General features: G+C 38.8%; 1 protein-coding gene across 1 annotated transcript in view; it reads left to right on the forward strand.

Moving 5' to 3' along the window:
• The window catches only part of col27a1b (collagen, type XXVII, alpha 1b), a 72,865-nt gene that overhangs the window by 17,284 nt on the left and 29,584 nt on the right, over positions 1-25,997 (forward strand). The window contains exons 5-28 of the mRNA XM_085368563.1: positions 551-604; positions 2,772-2,825; positions 2,931-2,984; positions 8,015-8,059; positions 10,832-10,885; positions 12,182-12,226; positions 13,039-13,092; positions 13,697-13,741; positions 15,586-15,639; positions 16,539-16,583; positions 16,843-16,896; positions 17,811-17,855; positions 18,061-18,114; positions 18,524-18,577; positions 19,607-19,660; positions 20,768-20,821; positions 20,897-20,950; positions 21,039-21,083; positions 22,043-22,096; positions 22,324-22,368; positions 22,522-22,575; positions 23,364-23,417; positions 23,581-23,634; positions 24,889-24,942. Coding sequence (XP_085224689.1) covers positions 551-604; positions 2,772-2,825; positions 2,931-2,984; positions 8,015-8,059; positions 10,832-10,885; positions 12,182-12,226; positions 13,039-13,092; positions 13,697-13,741; positions 15,586-15,639; positions 16,539-16,583; positions 16,843-16,896; positions 17,811-17,855; positions 18,061-18,114; positions 18,524-18,577; positions 19,607-19,660; positions 20,768-20,821; positions 20,897-20,950; positions 21,039-21,083; positions 22,043-22,096; positions 22,324-22,368; positions 22,522-22,575; positions 23,364-23,417; positions 23,581-23,634; positions 24,889-24,942 — 1,233 coding nt within the window. The remainder of the gene's footprint in view (positions 1-550; positions 605-2,771; positions 2,826-2,930; positions 2,985-8,014; positions 8,060-10,831; positions 10,886-12,181; positions 12,227-13,038; positions 13,093-13,696; positions 13,742-15,585; positions 15,640-16,538; positions 16,584-16,842; positions 16,897-17,810; positions 17,856-18,060; positions 18,115-18,523; positions 18,578-19,606; positions 19,661-20,767; positions 20,822-20,896; positions 20,951-21,038; positions 21,084-22,042; positions 22,097-22,323; positions 22,369-22,521; positions 22,576-23,363; positions 23,418-23,580; positions 23,635-24,888; positions 24,943-25,997) is intronic.

A 25,997-nucleotide genomic window follows, 5' to 3' on the forward strand; every position in this document is an offset into this window, starting at 1 on the left:
CAACTTTGCTGGAGAAGATTTTCCAATGCTCAGCATTTCATCCCCACCGCACAAGGTGTGGTGCAGATGAACTGAAGACTCTTCACTTGAAAGCCTCAGGAAGTCGTGGCTTTAATTTTCCAAACATTCTCTTTTTGCAGACTGCTTGAATTTTTAATAAGTTCAACTTGAAAAATAAAACTTGTATCCTCGTTCTTTTTTCCTTTACCATCCCCTGCTTTGTAGGAGATGGCGCATTTGATAAAATATTTGGCAGAGATAGGTCTTAATACTCCTACAGTTTGTGGCACAAAGTTACCACGCAATATGATGTGGGACTGCAGAAAACAGCGGAAAAGTGTAAAGGTGAGGAAAATCACAATCATATCTGGACAAGCAGGCACAGGGCACCCATACTCAAGCAGAGAGGACCTCATGTCTCACAACACATTGAAATTGTGAACTGCACATCTGTGAATAGCACACATGTAGGACTTCTTTCTTTTGCTGCTTCTTTAATGACTACATTTCCTCTGTGTCATCTTTCATCACACGAATCTCTGATTTTTAGGGTCCTCCTGGCCCCCATGGAAATCCGGGTCGTCCTGGACTGCCTGGAATGAAGGTACATCTACATTTTAAATAGTAGTGACTGTCATGACTTATGCTAGAAGATTATTCATGTTAGTCTATCTAATAAAACAACATTAAAAGAGTAAGACTTTTTTATTTAATTCCTCTGCTCTGGGTGTCATGATTCCATCCACCACATTGAACATTGGCACTGTTGTTTCATTTTTATACAAGCTACACTTTTGGCACCAACAATTACATTGTTAATAGCTAATAAACAATACTGGAATGAAATAGAAGGTTTTACAAAAAAATGATATTTACAACTATTGAAGTGTACCGTGCTATATTAGTCGGATGAGAAACTTGAGTGTTTTTGAGTATTTGGTGTGACCATCAGTTGGCCTTGCTAGCGCTGAATAAAGTATAATTATCCTTCGGCAAAACTGTAACGAGAACCCCTCAGGGATACAAGTACTTGCAGTCAGGCAGGATAGTATAATATAACTGAAATGAAATGAATGGCAAAACTTTTTATGTGGCATAAAACATTTCCTTCATTCTCCATATTCTAACTGAGGACATTTCTTTCTTTTTTTTCCTAGTCATCCAATGCTTGTTTGGGATTTTACTTAGTTTGCATGTCGGAGGTCAGATCCTTTTGGCTCCTTCTACCACTTTGAAAAGCCATTTGTTTCCCTTCAAAAGAGAACAGCAGTTTTAAGTTTCTCTGTCTCAATCATTTGCATGTACTTGACACCAGCCTGCTCTTCAGCTGATTTCAATTGTCAGGCTGCTATCATAAAAGGATGTCCTTGTTTAACTTTGTTGGAATAAAACGGAAATTGCCCATACTTCACGTCCGTACCTAATCCATTTGAATGCATCCAATTACAGCGTTTTCCAAAACTCATATCTTGGTTTGGCCTGCTATAACTGTGAGAAAAAAAAGTCCTATTATATTTTTGTTAGGTCTTATTTAGTAAATATGCGTTATCTGGAACAGAAAACCTGAGCTGGTTCATTTTGACTCATTTGCACTTAACCGTCAAACTGCAGACTGTCTGATTTGGCCCCGTTCGCTGCACTTAGAAAAACCGAGCCAGTCAAATGAAAGCACGCTATGCTGTTTTTTTGTTTGTTTGTATATTTAGATGTAATTATGATAAATTGAATCAAAAATATTTTCACTTACTCGCTACTGTAAGTACCTGACCATTAGGCTTAAAAAATGAAAAGGAAGGAATAGAAAATGGATAAATCAGCAGAAGGTAAAAGTGCTTATTAAGGTCTTGAGCTTGCAGAAGTTATTAACTAATTCCACATCTTTTTCCAACCCTTAAACCCTTCAGATAATCTAGTTCAAGGAGAGTGAAAAGACAGTGTTTGTATATGCGTGTTGCTCCCTGCACTATAAAGAAATCAGTCTGGAGAAACTGCAAGAGGTTATTCAGTGCCAAGTGGTAACTGACACAAACATGCAAGTTTAAATGGGCCGATATGCTGTGAAGGGGGGAATTATCCAGTACAAAAATGAAAAGTGTTCTTTTAAAACTATGCATGACTTTCCATCTATGCTCATATGCTAATGTGTTGTTGCTATTTGCTATAAGAAGTTTACTTTCTTTGAAAACAGGCTTTGGTTGCAAGCTGCAATGTGCGTCATAAAAGAGGATGATTTATTTCCACACTTTCCACACTTGGAGTCAAATGTAATGTGTTACAGCATTTTCAATCACCTCGTTGATTATAGCTGTACCGTTTGGGTGCTTTATCACATCACCTGATTACCACTATGATAACCACTAACACAGGAAATGCTATACTGTGCTTCCACTTGGACATGGTTGCACAAATTACATGGCAGTTCTTTCACTATTAAAATTGAACACTGAATGCTGACCCAGGCCGCACTGACAGGATTCCCACTGCCCGAAAAGGGAGAAGAATGTACACAGTCACTCCCCATTGCTTCTCCCTAGCTTGATGTAAACTGAGTCACAGGAGGGCATAAATGGACTGCACAGTTGCGTAAATACAACCACCAATAATTTAATGAACTTGTTACTCTTTGATTATATAAACCAAAAAATAAAATTCAAAGTTCTCTGCACCTTGTGAGGATCAGTGTTGAAATTTGTGCAATAAAAAGCTCTGGCAGACTAGAACATGTTGTACTCGTCATGAAAAATTAATGCTTTCTCTTTTTTATTTTCTAGGGACAAAAAGGAGATCCTGGACTGTCCCCTGGTCAATCCCCAAAAGGACAAAAAGTATACACATTATCACATTTCCTTCCTTAAATCTGTTGGATTATCCGCAGACATAGGCATGTAAATATGTCGATAAACTGAATGTGTCCTCATTTGCCATTTTAGGGAGAACCTGGTGTCACGGGCCCCCCTGGGCTGCCTGGCCAAGACGGACGAAAGGTAAAACGGCTGCTTTGGCTCACAAACTGAAACTGTGTATGTATTTGTTTGTAAATCTGCCAGGAAGTAATTAATTGCCATCACAGTTTGCTGATTCTCTTCCATGAAAGTTCAAATTCTTGGTTTCTGTCCATTCTTTCTCCTTTCTGACAGTGTTTTCACACATAAATCAGACACATCAAGAATGAAGGACTGACTCAGTCCTGTATAACGAGGATCCGTAAATCAAATGAACGCTCTTTAGCTCTCTTGCCTTTGAAGGTGGAATCTGTCGGTCTGTGTGGGGCTTTCAGCCAAACATGAATGTTTGAGTTCTTGTTTGGAAAACAGCCTAACATAATGCAGAAGTCAAGGAGCACACCTGTGTTCTAGCTCCCCACTGGTTTGGAAAATGAAATATTTGAATACCAGGCCTGTTACATCATCTGTGTCGCAGGCCTAAAATATAATGAAGGCATCTGAGGGGAAAATAAAGATTGCCGGGTGAAAAGTTTTACATGGTTTCCTCGGTTGTTATGTCATTCACTCTGGAGAGCAGTACTTCTAAAAAAGTAGGACAACTTATGAATGTGGGTTAGCGCTGTGATCTGGTCTTGTTCGCAATCAGCATTATTTAACGTTCTTTGGATACCACTGCGCTGGGTTATCCTGACAGAGAGTGACGGTTAGCAGAGTGTTTTCTCAGTGGCCTTGTTCATTTTATCTTTGGCCTTTTCCCAAGCCCCTCACAGTAATTGCACATCTCAAGTGGTCTGGCACTTGTCTGGATTTCTTACTATGCACAGTGTACAAATAAAATGGTAAATCTGATCGTACTTTTGCATAGAATTTGTTTTACAATAATAGTTTTACATAACTGCAGCACTGTAGGAATGAAGCCTGTCTACGCGACTTCTAGCTAAGTCTTTTCATTGAGTTTCTTAATATTAAGAAAAACGTAGAATGTCACTAGCCTCGCTCTTTAATGATTAAAGAGCCTGAAATCTTTGGAAATGTGTCAATGAGAAATCTTGATTAGGTTTGGAGGTTGTCCTTGCCAGGGTTTCACCTAATTCTTCATTCCTAACAACAGCAGCTAATGTTAGAAAAATGTTTACTTGCCTTCTGCAGCTATGGCTCATTCCAGTAACCAGCAGACCTCACAGACACTTCTTCCCTCTAATTTCCAAAGCTTCCTCCAGATTCAGTAAGAATAAATCTCAGAAACACTGTAGGACCCACAGACTGAAATCCAGATGTATTATATTCATATGGAATTTTTCAATGAGGCGACCTGCACTGCCTACTTAGCAGCAGTGAATCTAAATAAAGAATTGAATTAATATGGTGTTGAAATAGTTTGAAGTGTTTACAGGTTACACACAGCTTTCAGTCTGGATAAAATGAGACAGAAGAAAGGAAACTTGGCAGAGAGCGTTAGAGATGAGTTACCCGATGGGCTGCTGCAGCAGTAAACAAAGTCATAAAAGCTTATGGAAGAAAATCCACAGACAAAGCTTCTTTTAAATTGCACTTGACAGTATATGATCACACTGCTCCTCTTGTGGGCAGCTCTCAAATTTATACTCTGGTGAAGATAGAAAGAAGTAAAAGCTACATCGGTACAGTAAAAGGTCAGAGAAAGGTCAGGAATCGGATGCCTGAAGAATGCTAATTAAAAATGGCTGTTACACAATCTGAGAAACCCCTTATAAGCAACTTTTGTTCTCATTGAGACGCATGCACATACACACAGCCGTGTTCTCACTTGGGACCCAATAATATGAGTGCAATAATGCTTTGGCGGGAGCGCCAGCAGTTTGTTATGCAATCAGACAGGGCTGACTGTGAAAAACCATCTGGTGTGCTCAGTTTCCCTCAATTCAGTTTAGTAGTGGGGAAGGCTCCAACTGGAAAAAAAAAGGAAGGCCTCTCCTCGTCTTCTGAGTCATGGAACATGGAGTCATGGGAAAAGCTGATATTCTTTCAGCTGAGTTATGGTAATTGTGGATCTTTGGTAGGCTGAAAGCAGCATCCTTGCGGAGGTTAAATAGCTGTAACAGATCCTCTGTTCTTGTTCTGGTTATAAGGTCAGGTGAGATTCCGGTAACACAAGTTCACGTTAAACTTAAAAGGCCCGTGTCTGTGCAAGAAACTGCTGACAGCCCTAAAAAGTATTAAAATGCAGTTTGTATCCAGCTAATAAAAACAAAGCAATCAGCTTGGCTCCTCTGAAAGCCACGAGACACCTCATTGCTTGCAGCTGTTCTTGACTTAGACTTTTTTTTTGATTGTACTAAGTAAGGCAAAACTCCCTATAGTGCACTTTTGTATTACAATTACGCTGAAATTCCATCACCTGCCTCTGATGAACCTCGAGGGTTGTTCCTTTGTCTGTCTAACCAGCCTGCAAAGCTATGACCTGTCACCGCTTCATGGACGGTTTTCGCTGAGTTTTCTTCTCAGTCCCTTGGCTTTCTGCCAGAAACAGCCTTTCTCGCTGTGGGAAATGTGTAAAGATGTAATGGGAAGGTTGCCTGGGAGTCAATCAGTGGTTTGCGCTGTAAAATAAGAAGAGACTCATGCATGTGTGTGTCAAACCAAAACTCTGCAAAGAGTACTACCGGTTCTGAACCTGTGTTCCATTTACACAGCCAGCTCTGATGATGGCACACTGCAACAACACTCAAACTTTTTATTAGGTGTGCACTCCTCCACATTTTTTACTTCCTGCTCTGCAGCTCCGTATAAAAATATTCTCTTACCTTTATTTGCTGATTTGTCCAAGAAAGAAGCCCAAGGCTTGCCAGGTGGGATTAGGTTTTTGTTATAATAAAATTAAAAATCTATGGAAAGAACAAGGTATTTTTTGTCTGCCAAGTACAATCTGTTACTTATTCTTCACGCAGCGGAGACGGTGCTGCTGCTTCGCTTCGCCTGTTGGCTGTAGGGTTGATCTGGTGTGAGTTACACTAATTAAAACTGTTTGCTCTTCATGAACAAGAAGAACTAATGAAGATAATGATACCTTGCCATCTTTTTTTCTCGCACAATGGATTCTGCCATTTTGTGTCACACAATGGATTTACAGAGCCGTGAAAGTGGTCCAATTTTTGTTTAGCCCACATACGACACGCATGCACAGATTTCTTTTCCCTATTTTTACTGTACTCGGCTGTATTGGCTGTGCTGGAAAGCCCAGACACATTCTTTTGTTCTTTTGTGGCTGCATTGCTTTGGCTCCAGCAGGAGACTCATCTACCCTCGAAAATCCTATCAATTATTTCCATCTCTCAGCACTGTGTGGCTTGTCTGCAGATAAATAGACAAATAATCAGGAGTTTCACAAAACGTGAATATAACAGTGTCTGAGAGAATTACTGTGGCCGATCGGCTGACATCTGGCTTTGATCTGTGCAGAAAATATGAATCTCAGAAAGACAGTTGTCCTTGAAAGCGTGCTTATTTCTTTGTGAGGACCTTTTGAACTAAGACGACACAATCACAGAGTGTTGGTAAAAGTCAGCTCATGAATGTTCATGAACCAAACTTCAATGAATGCATTACTTTGTCTGCTTGTTTAAAGGATGAGTTCTTACGCCACGATGACATAATAAACTTTAGTTTTGTTTAATTGGTTTGTGGGATAGCTCACATTTCTAAGATGTTGCACAAGGCTTTTCTTTTTTTCTTTTTTTATCAGTTCAAGATGTCAACCTGCCAGCCAGATTTTACTTATCGGCTCTGTGGCTGTCAGTGTCAATCTTTCTCAGACTTTCAACCCAGACTCATGCTGTCCATTAATACTTACTATCTTTGGACAGCCAATCATTACGGGGAAAAAAAACAGCCAACCAAACAAATAATTAAAAAAAAACACACACTTTACTTTAAATTCTAATGAAGACTCTTTCTCCAAAAACACAGAAGACAGCAGAAAACAGAATGTCAGCTCAAAAAAGTCAAATTACAACTTTAAAATGTGCCCAGCTGCATTATTTTTTTATCGAGTGGCATTTTCCTTCACCGAGCCAGCATGAACTAAGTAAAGAAACCTTTAAAGTTGACCCTTTACATCGATACTACCATATACCTCAGAGGATGTTTGTGTAAGGAGAATTTTGATGTCCCTTTTTACACTCTGGTGTTTGGTTCGGGAGTGCTTTGCATTGATCTCTTGATGTCGACTTTATTTACTGTACACACAGTTACTAATTTTTTCAGCCTCTGTCTGACTGTGGTTTATTTGTGCTGCTGCTGTCAGGCCAAAACAGCTTGTGGCTAATGATAATCAACTTTTTCTCCCCCCAGAGATGACTTCATGTCTTTATTTATTGCCGCAGATCTTGACTGTGAAAAGATTAATACATTTTGTAGCCAGCTGGCAAGCTCATTTGAGATCACAGGGCATGAAGGTGACCATTAATTACCCTTTTGGGTTTTACGCATTACTGCCTAATTGGTTTATTGGCTTAATTAATGCAAGATGATACTGAATTGTTTTGTCAGGGTGCGGCGATGGCAATGATTAGACTAACCCAAAGCCAAGTAGCTGTGCCACAACAATAAATAAAATGTCATTGTTCTTGTGTAGAAATGGTAAAGAAATGCCTTATTCAGGGTTCACCAGGCAGTAAGTGGTTTATTAGTTTCACATTTATTACGTTTGCTTGTGCTGTGGAGCCTTTTAAGCTAAGCCTTCCAGGTTTTTATGAAGTCATTTTATTGAACTTTTTTATAGGAAAACAAAGTCAAATTTTCTCTAAGGCAGCTGGAAACTACTAGCATAATTTAAACCCCTGCAATCTTAACTGAGGCACTCTTGAACGCAAGGTGATAAAAAGAAAAGAAAAAATTAATTGAATTTGACGAGTGACCATTTAACTTTTTTCCCTTCCAAGATAAACCGTCTTTTTGCTCCGAGGCACTTAACACTGAACTTCCTTGTGGAATTGTGACTGGAATATTATATGGCACAATCATTTTACTTAGTATTAATTATTAGTATTAATTTTTAACTTGTTGCTTTTTTTGTGTTTTTTTGTCAACAGGGACAAAAAGGATATCCTGGTCCTGCTGGTCTCCCGGGTGAACCTGTGAGTATTTTTTACAGGAGCATGGTAACAGTTTAATGTCATGTACTGAGAAAAGGTTCAGTTTTCTTAGCCGTCACACAGTGTTTACATGGAGGAGCCCGTTTGATCCTTCAGAATGAAACAGGCGCCTCGTTTGATCATAGCGTCAATATCCAAATAAAGGAGATTGTGTCTGTTATTGTGATGTGAAAAAAGAAAGATTTTGTGAAAAACTAAATACAAACCATGACCCAGTAGCCTGTAGAAGCACCTTTAGCTGCAATATTTTGAAGCAATGATCTTCTATATCACTTAATCAGTCACTTATTTTCTTGTGGAGGAATTTTGGCCAAGCTTGGCTGTCAGATAGCTGTCTCAGTTTTGACTCATGAATGTTTTGGTATACAGAGGAGTTCATAGTTGACTTAAACACTGCAAAGCGCCCAGGTCCTGTGGCTGTAAAACAGAACCAAACCATTACTCCTCCTCCACTATGTTTGACAGCTGGGGTGAGGCATTTGTGCTTTTACTGTGTTTGATTTTCACCATATATGACGCTCTGCATTGACACATCTCCACTTTGGTTTCATCTGCCTAAAAGTCTTTGTTCTAGACGTCTTGATTTAGATTTGACATTGCATTTTTGTGATCATTTATATCACTTTTATAAAAAATATGCTTTTATTAAAATATATAATTTTCTAGTAGGAATGTACTGTACTTATTTTTTTATAGAGGTCCATAGAGCCTGTTAAAGGGAGACACAGAGGCTTAACCTATTAACTTAGTACTGGTTTAAATTCAAAGTCCATTTTTTCAAATATTGATTTTAGTTAAACTGATATATAAATATTTTTCAGAGCCTAGTCCGTTTACTTTTATACTTGTGACATTTATCATAGCATTTCTATAATATATTTTTTGTCATGTATAATATAAAAAATGTTTCTGTCTGATGGCTGCAGCGTGTGTTAGCTGTTTGTCACAGTATGTTTACTTACCAAGTAAAAGAGCCAAGAGTCTACAGAGACAGTTCCCATAACGCTTAAGCATTTCTTTCCATTTATAGTAACAAAACAGGAGAAAGGGAGAGTGACAGAGGAAAAATACTAGTAAAAGAGGCACACCTGGGTTCATTAAAAAAAAAAATAGCAGTGATTATGTCTTTACACATGGTGACTAGAGATGTTAGATATTAGTCATTTGGGAATCTTGGTGGGAAAATAGTGGGAGTTTTTTGGCAGAGGTGCAAGTAGGCTAAATAGTTTGAAGACTCTAGATCATTCCCCTCCCTAGTCCTTTCCCATCTTCATGAATCTAAAACCTGTGAAATATCTCTTAGAAGATTGCATCGTGTCACAATAAAGGAGAAAAAGGTTTAAAGTTCATTTTTTTTCGAGCACTTTTTTCAGATAATGTAAACTGTGTCAAACGTTAAGCTGATAGTGAAATAGTTAACTATATATTTTTCTTAAAACACTTATAAATGATATGTTTTCATAAATGCAACACGTGAATGTGTTTACATGCATATTTTTATTAGCTAGAAACTGCTTATTGACTTATTACTTCCACCTGGAGGTTAACTAAGTGTGGACAATGGGAAGAGTGAGGATTGTAAGAACGAAATATTTTTTTATGTATTGCCCTCTGGAGTTAAGAATGTGTGTAACATCACTTCTATGGCTGTGTACATGTGCTGTGTGTGTGTGTGTGTGTGCTGGTGCAATATTTGTAAATAAATTGTAATTAAATATGCCATTTGATAAAGCTTAGTAATTCTGGAAAAATGTCTTGCTCTTCCTTAGCTCAACACTTATTATTTTATCTTAACCCTCTGTTGTGCAATATTTCTTACTTACCAATGGTGTCTGCTTTTGCACCTGCACAGTCTAATGCAAACCAATTAACGGTTAAGCTTTAAAGGGCACCTTTTGAATCTCTGTAATGCACTTTTTGCAGTTTCTGCCATCGAGGAGTTAATTATAGCTTTAGCTCTGATGTTCTGGTTAGTGGTGGCATTTTACTGGACTGCAGTATATTCTAGAGTGTGTGTAATATTAAGGGGGGCTGCAACAATGACTGCTGTTTCTCTGATTATGGTTTTTAATGACATTATCCTTCTAGCCTGTCTTAACATGTTAATCCAGTTTTCCCAGGAATCTGAAAATGCAGAAACCTCAGTTTTAAATGAATATAGTGTATGAAGGGCCTGTAATTTGCATTCCTTCATTAAGTAATTTAGTAATTTTCTTTTCCCATATTTACAGAATTAAATGTTACTCTCTGATTGATGCATTTCATTTGGTCTCACCACAATGAAGGGATGACGCATGCATTATACAGTGTGTCGATAAGGATAAACATACCAATGCAGAGCTGAGCTCACAGTAGTCTTAACAGCATGCAAGCTTGACCACATTATAAAAGCACTTACTGTTGGATTAATTGAGTGGTTAGAGTGGCAATGTCTGTAGTGGCGCCTCTTTCCTTAGGCAACTCGACTAAACAATAGGACTCTATTGAAAAGCTTGGAGGTTTTGAATTCCTCTATAGGACCAACTGACTGTTGTTTATTACGGCATAAATATGTCTGCTTACAGTTTTAATTACTCTGTTTCCTAAGTTTCTAGGACGGCAATCAGCGAGGCTGCAGCAGAAATCATTTGTGCACAAAAGAGGCCCTTATTCTAGGAATATTTCCTTTCCTCATCCTCTTTTCCTTCCTTTTCCTGCTTTTTAGTCTCTCGCATTCTTCTAGCACGTATTTCTCTACTGTCTCTGTCTCCACAGGGTGAGCGGGGAGATGATGGAAGCCCTGGGGCAAAAGGCTATCCTGGCAGGCAGGTGCAGTAAATCTAGAGTTGTGGCACTGGTTGAGCAGGGATACACACACACACACACACACACACACACACACACACACACACACACACACACACACACACACACACACACACACACACGTGTGGAAATAAAACAATAAATGGAGGCCGGCACATTTTTTCTATTGTGACTTCAACTTTTTGAAAAATTAGGGCTGATTTGGGACTTTTGAACAAATCAGATTCCATCTTGTAATTTTTACTTGCTGTCAGAATGATGAACATACTGAGAACTACAGCGGAGCATTGAATTCTTATGTTTTCTTAAGCAAGGAAATAATTACATGTAATAATCCTGGATGGTAGCAAAACTATAAAAAATCTCCGAAACCGGCGCCTCAACAAAAAAACCTAATTTGATAACTCAGAATGAAAAGTGTGTAGCTGCTGATTGAAAAGAAAAATTACCTGTGGTGGAATTTCAGCGATGGATGCCCCTGGTCTTGTGAGAAAATAAAATGTCAAAAGGGTTTCTATCGTAAGCGATACCCTGAAGAAAGAAAAGGTAATAAAAGTGTGACTAATGCCACATGTCCCCAGGTACACACATACACACACACGCACACAATAAAAGCTTCTTCTGTCCTTTAAAACTCTGAGCATTATCCCTTGCTTCACTTCTAGGAGTAGTCTAACTGAAGAAGTCAAAGCTGGGAAGTATTAGAGTTTCTCCACATTAGAAATCTATTTTATCTCAGCTTTAAACTCCAAAAACAACTGGTTGGCTATTCCCTCATTTACAACCCTTGAATGTTTAAGATAACTTAGTGTTCAGGCACAGGTCTCTGTGTTTGCCTCTGTGCTTTACTGCACTGACTATGCCAAAACTCCCTGATCCCCTATATGAACTTAGAGATGTGTGGTGGATTAGGTTTTAGCACCCCCTACCATCTGTAGGCTGGGAATCAGGAGGGCTATATGTTTATGTCAAGACTTTACAATTTGCTGTTGGGAGCTCTCCTGAGCAGAAAGTTGATCTTTATAGTTGCAGAGTCATGTTTTGTGCCGGTGCATTAAACGACAGTTTTTCTGGGAAACAGATGTGAATGCTGCTGAAGCATTAATGTTGCAAATGTCAGGGTTTATGCTAAACAGAATTTTAAAGAGGATACAAAATTTAATATCCAAAAGGTGGATGCTAATTGTTAAGTAGACTAGTCAGCCGATTTAAATATATAAATTTACTTGTATGGCATCTCAGATGAATGCAGCTGTTTGTAACTACTGAAATATGTTTTTTTTTATCTATTACAATTAGGGCTTTCCTGGGCCTGCAGGAAAAATGGGGATAAAAGGGGTGAGGGTAAGTAGATGTTGCAGTTCTTCTTGGTGGTGGTGTTGGGATGTGTGTTTTTGTAAGACTCTCTATGGTACTTTGCAAGTCTTTTGCCATTTCTTAATGTTTCCTGTTTTTGTCATGCTCCCTCATGTAGCAGCTACTGATGGCCACAGGGGAGAGCAGCATGTTTCTTCTCTGTTGGACCTTCGCTTTCCTTAAATGAGCTGTGAAAATCATGCTAATTTAATTACCTAACCAGTGTGGTTGTATAAAACACCCAGTGTCATAAACACCGCTCATCTTTCCCCGTTAACGCGACGATAATGGTAACAGATGGTTTTCTTCATATAGTTAAAGTATGTTAGAGTCAATACAGTTTTTAGTAATGCTAGCCAGAGATCATAAAACTTTATAGCTGTGCTGCATAATGCATCCAGATGTAAGCTTCTCATTTCATGTCATTGTTATTTCTACTTTTCCACTGAGCAGGTTTGGCACGAAGATCTCCAGAGATCCCTGATGTGAGGGTATGTGCCCTTGGACTACATCGTGGAAGCCAGCACCATGCAGTCCATGGGCATATACACTTGCTTCAAGGTTTGGCTCTTCGAGACCACTCAACTGTAACATAAACCTTGCAGAGCACTGTTGCAGATGGACCCATCACAGCTGAAGGCTTTATAAAGATTTTTAGACACGTGTTAGTGTTATTGACAGTCCTACACAATGCCCAGCATCTTTGCTCAGTCTCATTATGTCCCCTTATCCACCTTTTGCTTTTCCATCTATCTTCGCCTTATCTGTTCCTTTACTCCATCTTTTATTTATCTCTCCAGGGTCACATTGGCATCCCTGGGCTTTTTGGCTTTCCTGGTCCTGATGGCGAGAGAGTGAGTATTAGTGGCTTTGAGAGAGAATACCCACTGGGCTGCATTATGTCCCAAAAATGATGAAATGGAAATGAGACCCAGATTAGATTTACTTGAATAAAACAAGGGCATTAGATCAAAACACTAAGACCACACTAGGCAAACCTATCCATTACTCTTGAGTAAAAACAATGAATGCACAATTTTGTATCCAATAAGTTGAGCTTCAAATGTCTTATCTGATGAAATAACCTCACCTCATGATCCATTTTATAGCTCTTCTGTTTATCAGAAGTTCAGATTTCAACTTTCTCCTGAATACTTCTGAGGATCATGATGTAATAATATAGCAAACTACAGATCAGCTGTTAAATGGACCCTTTGAGATTGTTTTGTCATCTGCTGATACCAAGCTGAAGGATGGAATTTGAATATTTTATCCCCTACCCCCCCACAGTTGGTAAAGTTTCAAGAAATGGTGTTCTCTGCTTTCAGTCAATAATTTTGTTCTTGTGAGGAGCATCAAAACTACACACCGCCCAATAGATTGAGTCTTATTGCTGAATGTTGTCCAGGTTTTGAAATGATGTACTCTTCTTCTTATCCATTTCTTTCCTGTTCGTAGGGAATTCCTGGTGTTCATGGGAAGAAGGGCAAGATGGGTAGGCCGGTAAAGTTTTCTCTCAACATACTTCTCAGTTATTAATGTAGCCTTATGGCAATGACAGTGTTTGTGATCTATGGGACCTTACTGCAGTGCAGAGCTACTATAAAGCCCATTAAATGACCATTACTCTGACAGAGACTTCAGTTCAGTGTGAAACCCCTCCTGGCCTTACTCGTAAATACATATATGAGGCACAAAAAGCTCAGCCTACTACAGTCTAAGAGGAAGCATAGATTCCTTTAGTACATATCAGAAGATTATAATCATATTCCCACTAAGCTTATTGCTAGTTTAATGTTAAAAAATGCTATCTGTCTATAAATCTCATGATCAGTGCAATTAATTTTCTCTGACTGAAGTTGATTTGGAAACTTTATGTGTTAAACAGTGTGCTTATTACTGTTCTTGTGTTGCGTTAGACTGATAGGCTAATATAATGTGTCAGTTGTGGGTTTGGCCCTCTGGAAGCTCTACCCACAGACGAGAGAGGTCTATTGTCATTGGCGCCTGGAAGCAAATTTCCCGTCCTTCCAAGCTTACATGGAAAATACTAATACTGCACATAACCACTTGTATGAATCACATATTTTTCCCAGGCTTAGTCCGGTTGAACACGATTTTTCAGTCTTATTATGCTGCAATGGTCAGTGACACATGCCAAGGCCTAAGAGTAAGCCCTTCATTGCCAAGTCATGAGCAAGCCATTTCTCTTCCTCTGTGGTGAAAAGTGAGATCAGTTTGTGTAAGAAGTTGGTTTTTTTTTGTTTTCCATCCTGACTCAGCAGCAGTGCAAGAGAACCAGACAAGCAAAAGAGCTGGCACATTCTATCAAATGGGAATATGTGTGATGAAAATTGTCTTTTTGAATTCAGATTTTGAATGACATCAAACTGCTCCCATTTTCTTGTGTCACCCATACAGATAGAATGACTGGCTAGAATTTGCACATAGCTTTGAGAAGAGACTTTCATTGGACAGATCCTATAATTAAATCCTCACTGAGATTTACTGTCGGCACGAGAAAAAAAGAGTTGCATGTGTTTCTGATCAAAACTGAGAGAGTTATTGACAGTTTGGGAGCAGCAAATTTTTCCGTGTTTCTTGTTTTTGCACCAATTACTGTTTATTTCTTGATCCACTTTTGCCTAATTTTCTAAAAAAGGAATGATTGTTTGCCACACAAGCAGCCCCTATCTTTGCCATCTGTTTAAGACTCAAGCCCTTTTTGATCTTTCCCTCTGTAGACACGATAAAAGAGACCTCACCGCAGTTCTGCCATTTATCATTCCCCTAACCCTAACACTTACCTTCTATAGGCAAGTACTGAGGTGTAATGTGCAGTGGGTTGCATGTTGACCTTGGCATACTGACAAGCACACGATGAGCGTGTGGCCTCTTGGCTGCATCACTCCTCTTGTTCTGCCTCTATAATGGAATTACGAGCGCCAAGCAAAAAAAAGAGCACAGTCAGCAATTCCTGGGCCAAGCAGCTTTATTCAGCCATTTAGGCGCGTCCTGGGGGTTTGGTTCGCGGGCTGCTGAGCAATCCCTGCCAGTGCGTGCACACACAGACACTCGTCACTTGGAAACAATCAGCCATGGAATTTCCTGCCGGTCTCTGGGGAATGAAAATGCTGGGAGCACATCTGATAACTTGGCCTTACTCTGGAAACTTCCGTTTTGGAAAAACACTTTGTTTATCCCCTGTGTTTGCTGTAATAACTTAACTGACATCCCGTGTGATATCTAAATGCATTCAACATCAAAATGGGCATTTTGAGAGAATGAATATAATAAAGACTCTCTCTCTATGGTTACATGACGATGCTGTCTCTTTGTGTGCTCAGGGCTTTCTTGGTGACGTTGGAGAGAGGGGACCACCTGGCCCTGATGGGAACCCAGTAAGTGAAAAGATGTGGATTCCTGCACGATTTACTCATGATTGGTGGAATCCATTTCCTCCCATTTGTCCCTGAAGTCCACAATGTTACACCTGACACAGATTTAATCTGATTTCACATAACGATCACACTGCAGTGTCATTTAGAAGATTACATACAAAATGCTGTAGTGCAACAAACAGGTGCACTTCATACAAATTTTAATGTAGCACTTAAATTTATTTAGTCTACATCAAGTAACCTAGAGGGATAATTCTGAAAAAGTTTTTAACACAGTCAAAACTTAAAGCAGGAACATTTTATACTTACTCAGGACTAACCACGAGTCAGATCTTGGCATTCTCCCTCACTCATCATTATCCATACTGATATGAGGGCACCATCAGCAGTTTCATTCGCCACTCATCTTTCTTTAGCTTGACACTCACCACTTGTGATTGACTGGGTCAGTGTTAGATTGTGATTGGCTGACCTCTGAGAGCATCCCCCTGGCTTCATTTCCTCTCTCTCCAGAGAGAAGAGGGGATGTTCCATTTGGCTAAATCCACCTCCTTTCATTCATAGAGAAAGAAAGGAAGCGACAGGAAGGCCACACTTGGCTGTGTGTCATCCATCTCTGTATTGGATGCGTGGCTTGGAGAGGATGTAGGCATAGCATGTGGCTGTGGGGTAGATCATTTGGGCAACAATCTGCTCTGTGTGTTAAGTGCCAAGTCGCTTACTCAGTGCTAAACTGAGATAGAGTAGAGGAAAACATTTTCTCAGGATAAGGAAAATACTAATCAACAAAACAAATATAGAAACATGCCGCATTCAATCGCATCTCGTACTGACAGCTCTATGCTCCTGAGTGTGCACATGTATCTCTTCTTTCTCTTCTTCTTTCCCATTCCTCCTAGGGTGAGCTGGGAGCTCCTGGCCCATGTGGAGTCCCTGGTCTTATTGTGAGTGTTGCGCAGTCCTTGTAACTGATTTCATAAAGTTATATTTGTGGTTTATGCACTTTGATTCGTTGTCTGTTGCTCTCTGCTTTTTCATTTTTCTTCCTTCTAAAATTAGTTCGAAACAACTTTTTTGTGGAGTATTATTTATTTTCTTTCTTTATGAGCATCTGCTATGAATTTAAAACAACACTTGTTTTGCTATTGAACAAAATTCCTCCAAAGGACATTGTTTTAAGGCTGTTGGTGTGATTGTTTGCAGGGAGACATGGGCCCTGTTGGCATTATGGGATTACCTGGACCACCAGGACTCAAGGTAAATGTTCCAGTTTCACTGTTTTGCCTCTGTCTGTTTTTGAGGATTTTTAACTGTAAGTTGTATGCATTTTGGTATTTTAGTGATTGGCCTTCAAAACTTCCTCCAATAGAGGCTAAGCTTGCATTGGTCAGACATGGTTAGTCTTGGGATTAATTATGCTACAGAATAGATGTTCCTCAAGCGGCAATCGCTGGGCTGAAAATGATGCCAAGTGGAAGTGCCAAAAATCTCCATTTCTACTAACAGCCAAAAGGGAGTCATGTAAAGATGTATGTAAATGATGGACTGAGCCACCATAACGCCAGTTGGTTTTGGATTGTATTTTGAATCCTCAGTGTTAGTGTTTTGGTCATTACTGTTTTATCTTTGTGGAGGCAGAAACAACCCTGTTTAGTCAAGGGTATCAGGTTGTTTTAAGTTAGCTGACACTAGCAATCTAGGTTAGCAAGTTGCATGCATAAGCTCTACCAGTTCAAGACACAGACGCCCATTAATACAGACTAATAAAATAGCAGACTTAGTGTTGGGGGAAGCCTCGAGTGACCATTAAAGGAACTGGTGGTCAATCCCGATACACTACCATATTAGAAAGGCAAACTAAACTGCATTGGAAAGCATACAGCCTCAAACCAAAACAGTTTTCCCTGTGTAGCTGTGTATGTGTCTGTTTGTTGCACTTGTGCCGTTTATGAATACAGCTTGCTAACTACGTTTGCTTGCTTTTACTTACTTAGCATTTTGCACTCTTAGCAAATGCAGTAACGTTTAGCACCAAAAAATCACTTGGTGACTGTTGTTGAGGCTTCAGAGCACAGAGATCATGACTTATCTTTCAGGTCTGGCTGTGTCCATCTTTAATACACCCTTGTGAACAGGGAAACATGACAGCGCTTTTTTTCTTTGCTTCTAAGGGAGTACCTGGAAATACAGGGGAACAAGGACTGAAAGGTGATAAGGTGATCTGCATATGTCTTTCTCAAACTACTACCTTTCTCTACAAAAGAATGGTTAATGTGACAAATCACAAAATTGTATCTCTCTCCTGAGAAAGCTAACATTTAAGGCAAAGCTATAAAGCATGTGCTAATCATAGCTCCTTGTTGATAGAATTTTTCTCTTATTAGCATTCACACTATTTTCTATGTTTATTTCTGTTTCCAGGGGGATGTTGGCCTGCCAGGAGAGCCGGGAGAATGTGGATTCCAAGGGGACAAGGTAGGTGTATTTTTGTATGTGCTCAGGTGATGGCGCAGATCATCCATTAATAAGATTATGGATTTAATGGCTGGCTTCTCGTAAATGCATCTGTTTGGGTCCGTGTCAGATTCCCCTCAGCAAGATGATTCACTCCAGATTGCTACCAATTAGACCAGCACAGAGTGTGTCATCTTTGCAACCATCTGTGTGTGCATGGATTAATGGGACTTGTTGTAAAGTCTCTTGTACTGCTCTCTTAAAGGGAAGTACAAACCATTTACTATAGCCGTGTACCAGGTTTAGGCACTAAAAGGTAAACAGTCTTTCACAAATGCCTCCAATGTATCAAATAGGCTTTGCACAGTACTTTTTGTTTTGATGCATTTGATGCCCCTTTTTGTCTTGTTAACTGGCATTTATGTTACAGGGCAGCCGTGGCTCACGTGGGTTGCCCGGTCCTTGTGGAAAACCTGGACAACAGGTATTTTACCTTCCACATGCTTACTGATTTACAATTATCCATTGTGGATAGTTTCATGCAGGAAAACTCCATTCAGTATAGTTGAAACCTCATTTAGTTAACATCTAACTGGATTGCAGTAATGGCTCCCCCAGAGCCAGTGCAGTGAATTGGAATTTATTTGATTAAAATTATTTAATTAGTGATGTTGCAGTGATCTCTAGACTGAACATTATAACCTTATTTAGAAATAACAGATATTTCTTTTCTCAAGCAAGAAAACATTTGCTTTGCCTGCTTTGCAATTAAATTATGATGTGAAGGCAGTTTCTCCTTTTTAAACTCCGGATGAGAATTTTGTTCTGAAAGCATAGTGGTGCACTCAAAGGATCCAGTGAGTCTTAAGATGCTCTCAAGAAAAAAAGGCTGGTCTTCTTGAAGAAAGATGAGCAGAAATCTTCAAACGTATACAAAAGCAAACTTTATGCCCTTATGTGTGTGTGAGAATTTTGGTCTAATCAAGCACATATAGCTCAACTCTTCAAAGAGTAGGGCACAGGCAAATTCCCAGTGTGAACGCTCTCCGAGCTTTGGCACTTATGCAATCTAAAAGTTTCCTTAATGTTTTCAGTGCTCTCTGATCTGATTTGAGGTTCTTGCATAGAAAACTAAGCCTCATGCTTGCTTGATCTGCTATGTGATTTATGCATCTTTCAGCAATGATAACAGCCATTCCAAGGAGCTAAACTCATTCTTCATATCAGGATCTTATCTGATTTTCCCTTGTTTGAGGGATTTGTTGTCTGGTGCAATGAAAATTAAATTTCCTTTATTCTGCATTGACGTAACCTTGAATTGCATAACATGTTTACAGGTGCTAAAGGGCAGGTTTATTATAACTGAAAAAAATGAAGATGTATTGGATTGTTTCATTAAAATGCCACATTATGTTGGTTCCACAATCTAGTAAATGTGCAAATTTTAGCTTTGTTGTTGTTGTTTTTACATTTTTAATTCTAATCTTGGTGATAATTGTGTGACATTTTTAAGGGCAAACCTGGTGAGAAGGGTCCTGTTGGTTTACCTGGTCCTCCTGGCCTAGAGGTAGGAATTATAGATACATATAGATTATAGTCACATACAAACATTTTATCTAAATACAGGAATTTGAAATGGTCCTGAGCCAAACCTCATTTCTTTATATTTGCTAGGAAAAGGGGTGCAGTGATTTACCGAAACCTGCAAACATAGAAATACACTCAAAAATGGTGTTGAAAGTCAATGTTTTGTATGACCACCTACTCTTTAACACAGCCTGAACTCTCTTGGGCAAGCTTTCTTCTAAATCCTTTAAGTAGCCTTCGGGGATAGTTCTTCAGGCTTCTTGAAGGACATTCAAAGCTCTTCTTTGAATGTTGGCTGCCTTTTGTTCCATTCTCAAGTTTTCATCTAGTAGCTCTTTGGGAATCAACTTTTTGGCTTTTTCTTGTAGATTCAACTACAGAAACGGGTGTGAATTATGTATTTTTGCAACAGACTGCTGGCAACAAAGTGCCTGAAGATAAAATTTAGAATTGATTCTTGCTAAGTTGCTAAACACAACAATGGTTCATCTCTTGAGTTAGGTGTTTCATAGGTCAGTGTTAAGTCACTTAACAAATAAAAACATTCCTCTGAAAATGGTCAGGTATAAGAATTGGACTGAAAATGAGCAAAAAAGTAGCCAATGTCCACAGAAAACTCTAAAAAGTCTTCAGAAAGCCTGGCTAACTATTGATAAATGGACTGGTTCTTGTGGAGTGTTTTTCCACACAAGCACTCAAAGTGCTTTACACAATATGCTTCATTCACACACATTGATATAAGCTTTTTCTTTCTATGTATAAGTGCTTTCAATCTAACATTCACACTTGGAGAGAAACTTGGGGTTCAGGATCTTGCCCGAGGATATTTTAGCCTGCAGACAAGAGCAACCAGGGGTCAAATCACTAACCTTCCAATTAGTAGATGACCTGCTCTACCTCCCGAGTTTTAGCTTTCTCATGACAACTCAGGAATTGCACAATGCTTCCTGGAAACAAAATCTGAAGAAATGAGGAGTTGCTCAAGACTTTTGCTCAGTGCTGTTTATCATTTTAACAGTTTAGAGTAGCATAAACCATTCTACCATATGGTGATATAACTGGGGTTCATTTCTTGTTATTTCTGCAGGGCTTTCCAGGTGACATTGGCCCACCAGGACAAAATGGCCCTGAAGGTCCCAAGGTTAGTAGAACCACATCAGCTCAATTAGAACCACAGAAATTAACTGAACCCTGAACCTCAATGTCTCATTAATAGGGAAAACAAGGAGCAAGAGGTTTGCCAGGTCCAAGTGGAACTTCAGGACTTCAGGTGTGGTTACATTTAAAAGTTCATTTAAGCTGAAATAAATGTTTCTTTATGTAATGTTGACTTTTTTTTATTTGTTTTTTTTGGTCAGGGTGATGAGGGGCCAGTTGGGCCAGCTGGACCCGCTGGACCCGAGGTGAGTACAACCTAAGACCAGACACAACAATAACAAAGTTGTCATTTAAAACCTCAGCACTTACTACGCTCATGTGTCTCTGCCTAAATTAGCATTGGAGGAGTAACTTTGACCAATTATGGATAGTAAGTCCTTTGGCTGACTGATCTCCTATTGTTTTCCAGATGTTTTCAAAGACTTCCTATTGGACACTCTGTACTCATATTACCAGATTGGTCAGCAAATTGCTGCCTCCTGTCTATCATAAAAAGAACGTGAAAGCAAACAAGAGTGTTGTAAACAAAAGAAATTCTTTAAAAAGTATCTAATGATTGAGTTATTTTTTAAGATAAATGCACAAGAAAGATAATTATAAAGATAATTAGATAATTTATTAAATCTATTTAAGAGTGGAGTCAAACAAGTTCCCGTTATTGTTTGTTTATCAATTGACTTCAACAGATGTAGATTTTTTATATCTGAATTGTGACCATTGTTGATAAAGATGCTATTCAAGCCAAATGTGACTTTATAAAAGACGAATAGGATGACTTTGAACTGCTCCACAGTATAAAAAAGTCCACAGTGACCGTCTCTGTCCAAAAATGTGTTTGTTTGGAGTCATCCCAGGCTAAACAATAGAGAAGCCTTTTCCAATAAAACAATCTATTTTTGCAGTGGTAGACTTCAGTCTGCCATCTCCCAAAAGTAAAACCCACAAGTGAATATGAAAATACAAACACAAATGACCCAAAGAGTTTTGTGAGTAATAATAAGCCTTTGATGCTAGAAATACCTCTTTATTTTTTGAATCATTAGCTGTCTTAAAGGGGTGCCTTTGTTTTGGCATCAAATGTTGGTTTGTTTTGTGTCGCAGCCTCTTGAGGGAAGCAACACCTTTTTACTGGAGATACAGAGTTTATTGTTTGTTGTGTGGAGCTTCAGTACACTTCTCTCTGTCATTTCTGCTTTCTGTTCAGGGCAGGCCGGGGAGGCAGGGATTCCCTGGACTGACGGGCACAGATGGACTCAAGGTCAGACTTAATTGTCATACGTTCACAGACGAACCGTTGTCACCGTAACTGAACACTCTCTCCCTGGTTTTCTTTTATGATAATGTATCATCTGAATATGTATAAATTAGATGTTAATTCCCTGCTACCACAGGGGAACTGGCCTCTAAGCACATTTCAACTGAATTGCACTAAAAACGAAAGGCATGAATAAGTTTGTGATATGCTAATTGGCTGCTTTGCTGTAGGGTGAGACCGGGATAACTGGCGAGGTCGGAAAGCTTGGCGAGAGGGTAAAGGCTTTTCTCCCTCTTTTTTGCTCGTTTCTGTTTGATGCTCACAGTGTGTGTCTGTTTTGTCAGTGCCCCAGAGCTGTGCAGCCTATTATGAGAATTACAAGTTCATAAGGCTAAGAGAAATAAGACAGCATTTTTTCTCTCCCTCAGGGACTGCCTGGTTTTATTGGGCCTGTCGGAGAGATGGGTATCGCGGGAGAAAAGGTTAGCGCGGTCTAAATGTGTCATTCTTTGCTACTGTCACAATTTGTAGTCTCGTTTTGACCTTTTGAAATCTTTTCTGTAGTGCTGTATGGAGTGGGCCAGCAAATGCACAAAAATATATTGAACACAGTTTTTCAAATAAGTTCTCATGCAAGTAAAATTGCTGTCTTGTGGTTGTACGCGTGCACCAGCCGATCACCAGTTATAGTTTGAGTAAGATTTGTAATATTTTTCATGTTTCTGTATAAATATGACCTAATTCATCATCAGATATTAACACAAGTCCCAAAAGTAGATGAATTCAACTGAGATAAACATATACAATTTAATTATTATCAATTTATTTTTTGATGGAAATGATCCAATCATACATTGACCTTTGACTAGCCACATCTAATCAGTTCTCACTGAGTCCAACTGAACTTGGAATAAATAGTAATGAAATTCTAGATCACAGTAAGCTTGACCAAAATTTAATCTGCTCAACTGAATGATAGTTTTAAAGATGTTCCAGAAATATTGCACTCATAAGAACTGGATGTACAACCTAAAAAAGTGATCCCACCTGCAATGACCGTTGCCCACATGGAGACATTAAAATTTGCATATTTGCTAACTTTCTCCATATAATGTAATTGTACATTTCTGATAAAACAAAAGCAACAATTTGAGAGCATTACTTTATTATGTTGTTACTGGGTATAATTAAATGTTTTGACATATATTTGACTGTTGGATCGGTTGCAATCCTACTTCCGTTTCCCTAATCGTGGCTTTTGGTACTTCAGGGTGATCGAGGGAACACAGGCGTCCCCGGGCCACCAGGTGAACAGGGGCCGATGGTAAGGAGTAAGTCTGGACCCCATCTCTCATACCAGGGGGCATTCTGTTGTAAAGGGTTGGGGTGTGATAACAGATTTGATTTATCATGTCACATCTGAGGACTTATTTATGCTTTCTTTGAAAGATTGTATAGATATCATTCAAGTAACGTTGTTTCATCAGGGTCACCCTGGAATACCTGGTGAGATGGGGCCACCTGGACTGCAAGGGATTCCAGTAAGTTTACCATTATTACTATCTGTATCATAGCTGTAGAGAAGGTAAACTGTCTTGGTGTGTGTGCATGTGTATGGTGTGGCTATACTAACCTATTGTGCCATCTACACTAACAGACCTTATCTAATCCATGAAAACGGTGCCTGTATGCAGTCTCAGATTGCACTTCTCACCGCACCCAACTACACTGGTGCTATGTTGCATTTCTCTTGCTTCTGTAGAGATACTTTCAATTTAGTTTTATTTATAAACTGAGATTTCCTAGAAGATGAAAAAACAAACCTTACAATATTAGAGAGAGAGAACTCCAACGATCAGACGATCTTATACGAATAAGCGCCTGGCAACAGTGGGAAGGAAAAACTCCCGTACAACAGGAAGACATCTCTGGTAGAACCAGGCTCAGGGAGGTACAGTACTGTACTGCAACCGTTTGGGGGGTAAGGAGAAAGTGAAGATCAAAATAGAGAGTTTAGGCCTAAACACAAATTACAGGAGAGAGCAGACAAAAGCTAGTTTCATGCAGCAGTGGCATGCAAATGCATCAAGAGTAAAAAGAGGGGAGTGGAGAAAGAAATGCTCAGTGCATTATGGAAAGTCCCCCAACAGCCTGATCTGATAGCATCTTCACAAGATGGTTTAGAGTGACCTGATCTAGCACTAATTCTAAGCTTTATTGAAAATAAAGTTCTTAAGCAGAATTTTAAATGTAGATTCCAAACTCGGAGCTGGTTCCACAGGAAAGAGGCCCAATAGCTGAAGACTCTGCCTCCTGTAGTGGCTACTTTCGGCTGCTGCCATGTCACAAAGGGTTGCCACAGAACGTATTTCCACATGTTTGATTTGGCAGTTTTACACCGGATGCCCTTCCCGACACAACCCCAAAGGGCAGCTAAAGTTTCTGCCTCTTATTCTTTTTTTTGCGTTATTTTTTTTTATAGATTGATTTTCAAAAAGACAAAATGCTGATGGACACTTTGGGACAAACTACAAAACAAGACAACACAGAGTTGATACAGAGATTAGAAGAGATGTGTGTGGTTAAGTGTGAGAATGTGCTTTTCGGTTTAGCTTGACATCAATGTGATAGAAAGGGAGCAGAAAAAAAGTCACACAGTAATAGTTCAATGTGATTATATGGTGTTGTGTTTTTTTAGCAGCCTTTGATGGTTGACAACATATCAAAAAAAGTGAGGTAGTTGCATCTAAGTCTCCATTTTCAAACTCAAAGAATATTTTTTCATACACATGCAGGGGCCTCCAGGTTCCCGGGGATCTGTTGGTATCAGAGGACCCAAAGGCAGGAGGGTAAGCAAATGGAAGCTATAGTAAACGATGAAATGTTGGGGGAAAACTCTGTAAAAAACCCAGGAGAAATAAAGACACAATGAGACAAAGTTACTTTCTTTATCAAACGTGTACACGGGTGAGCTGCTAAGAACAACTCACACCATGCACAGTGGCTTGGTAATTTTTATAGGAAAGACAGTGAGAACAGGATAAGAAAATACAAAACAAATAAAATAAACAACTCCATATGTGGCGCTAGTCTCGTCAGCAGAGAGCTGGGAGAAGGCTGTGAGAGATAAAACAATCTAAAACAATATGTCCCAAAACAGTATGTCTTTGCTAAGAAAAGTCTAAAAAGATAATTCTAAACTAATCTAACCATAGACATAAGGGCATGCTTGCACATTTAAAAGAAGGTAAAGAAACATAGAAACATTTTTCCTGTAACATTCCCTCCTGTTTTAACTTATTTTAAATGTATACAACAATTGTCTGTGAAGGTTATTTATTAAGTATCTTAAACAGTTTGTTAATTTTTCAAAATGTCAGCATAGCAGAAATGGCAGTCATTTGGTCTAAAGAATAAAACAAAAGAAAATAATACAAAGAAAAACATAGTAAATGAAATAACAAGTGGAATAAACAAGAAAAAATAATAAAACTAAAACTACAAAAAATAAAGGATATATTTTAAAACGAAAACTTACAAAAAATAAAGGGTGAAAAGTAAAATGAAAACTTTATATTTAAAAATGATGAAAACCTAATATGTAAAATGAAAACTTCAAAAAATACAAGGATGGAAACCTTATATTATAAAATGAAAACTTCAAAAAACAAGCATGAAACCTTATACTTAAAACGATGCAAACCTTAAATTGAAAACTTTATATGTAAAATAATGAAAACTTCATATTTAAAATGGAAACTTTATGTTTAAAACTGAAGACTTCAAAAAAAATAAAAGCATGAAAACTTTATATTTAAAATGAAAAACTTTGTTTAAAACTCAAGACTTCAAAAATTATGTGACTCTTAATTACTGTCTGTTAATAAATAATACACCATAATTA

Source organism: Diplotaxodon limnothrissa, linkage group LG12 (assembly GCF_057381915.1).
Source record: "Diplotaxodon limnothrissa isolate DT_005_m linkage group LG12, D_limnothrissa_male_GT1.1, whole genome shotgun sequence".
NCBI lineage: Eukaryota > Metazoa > Chordata > Actinopteri > Cichliformes > Cichlidae > Diplotaxodon > Diplotaxodon limnothrissa.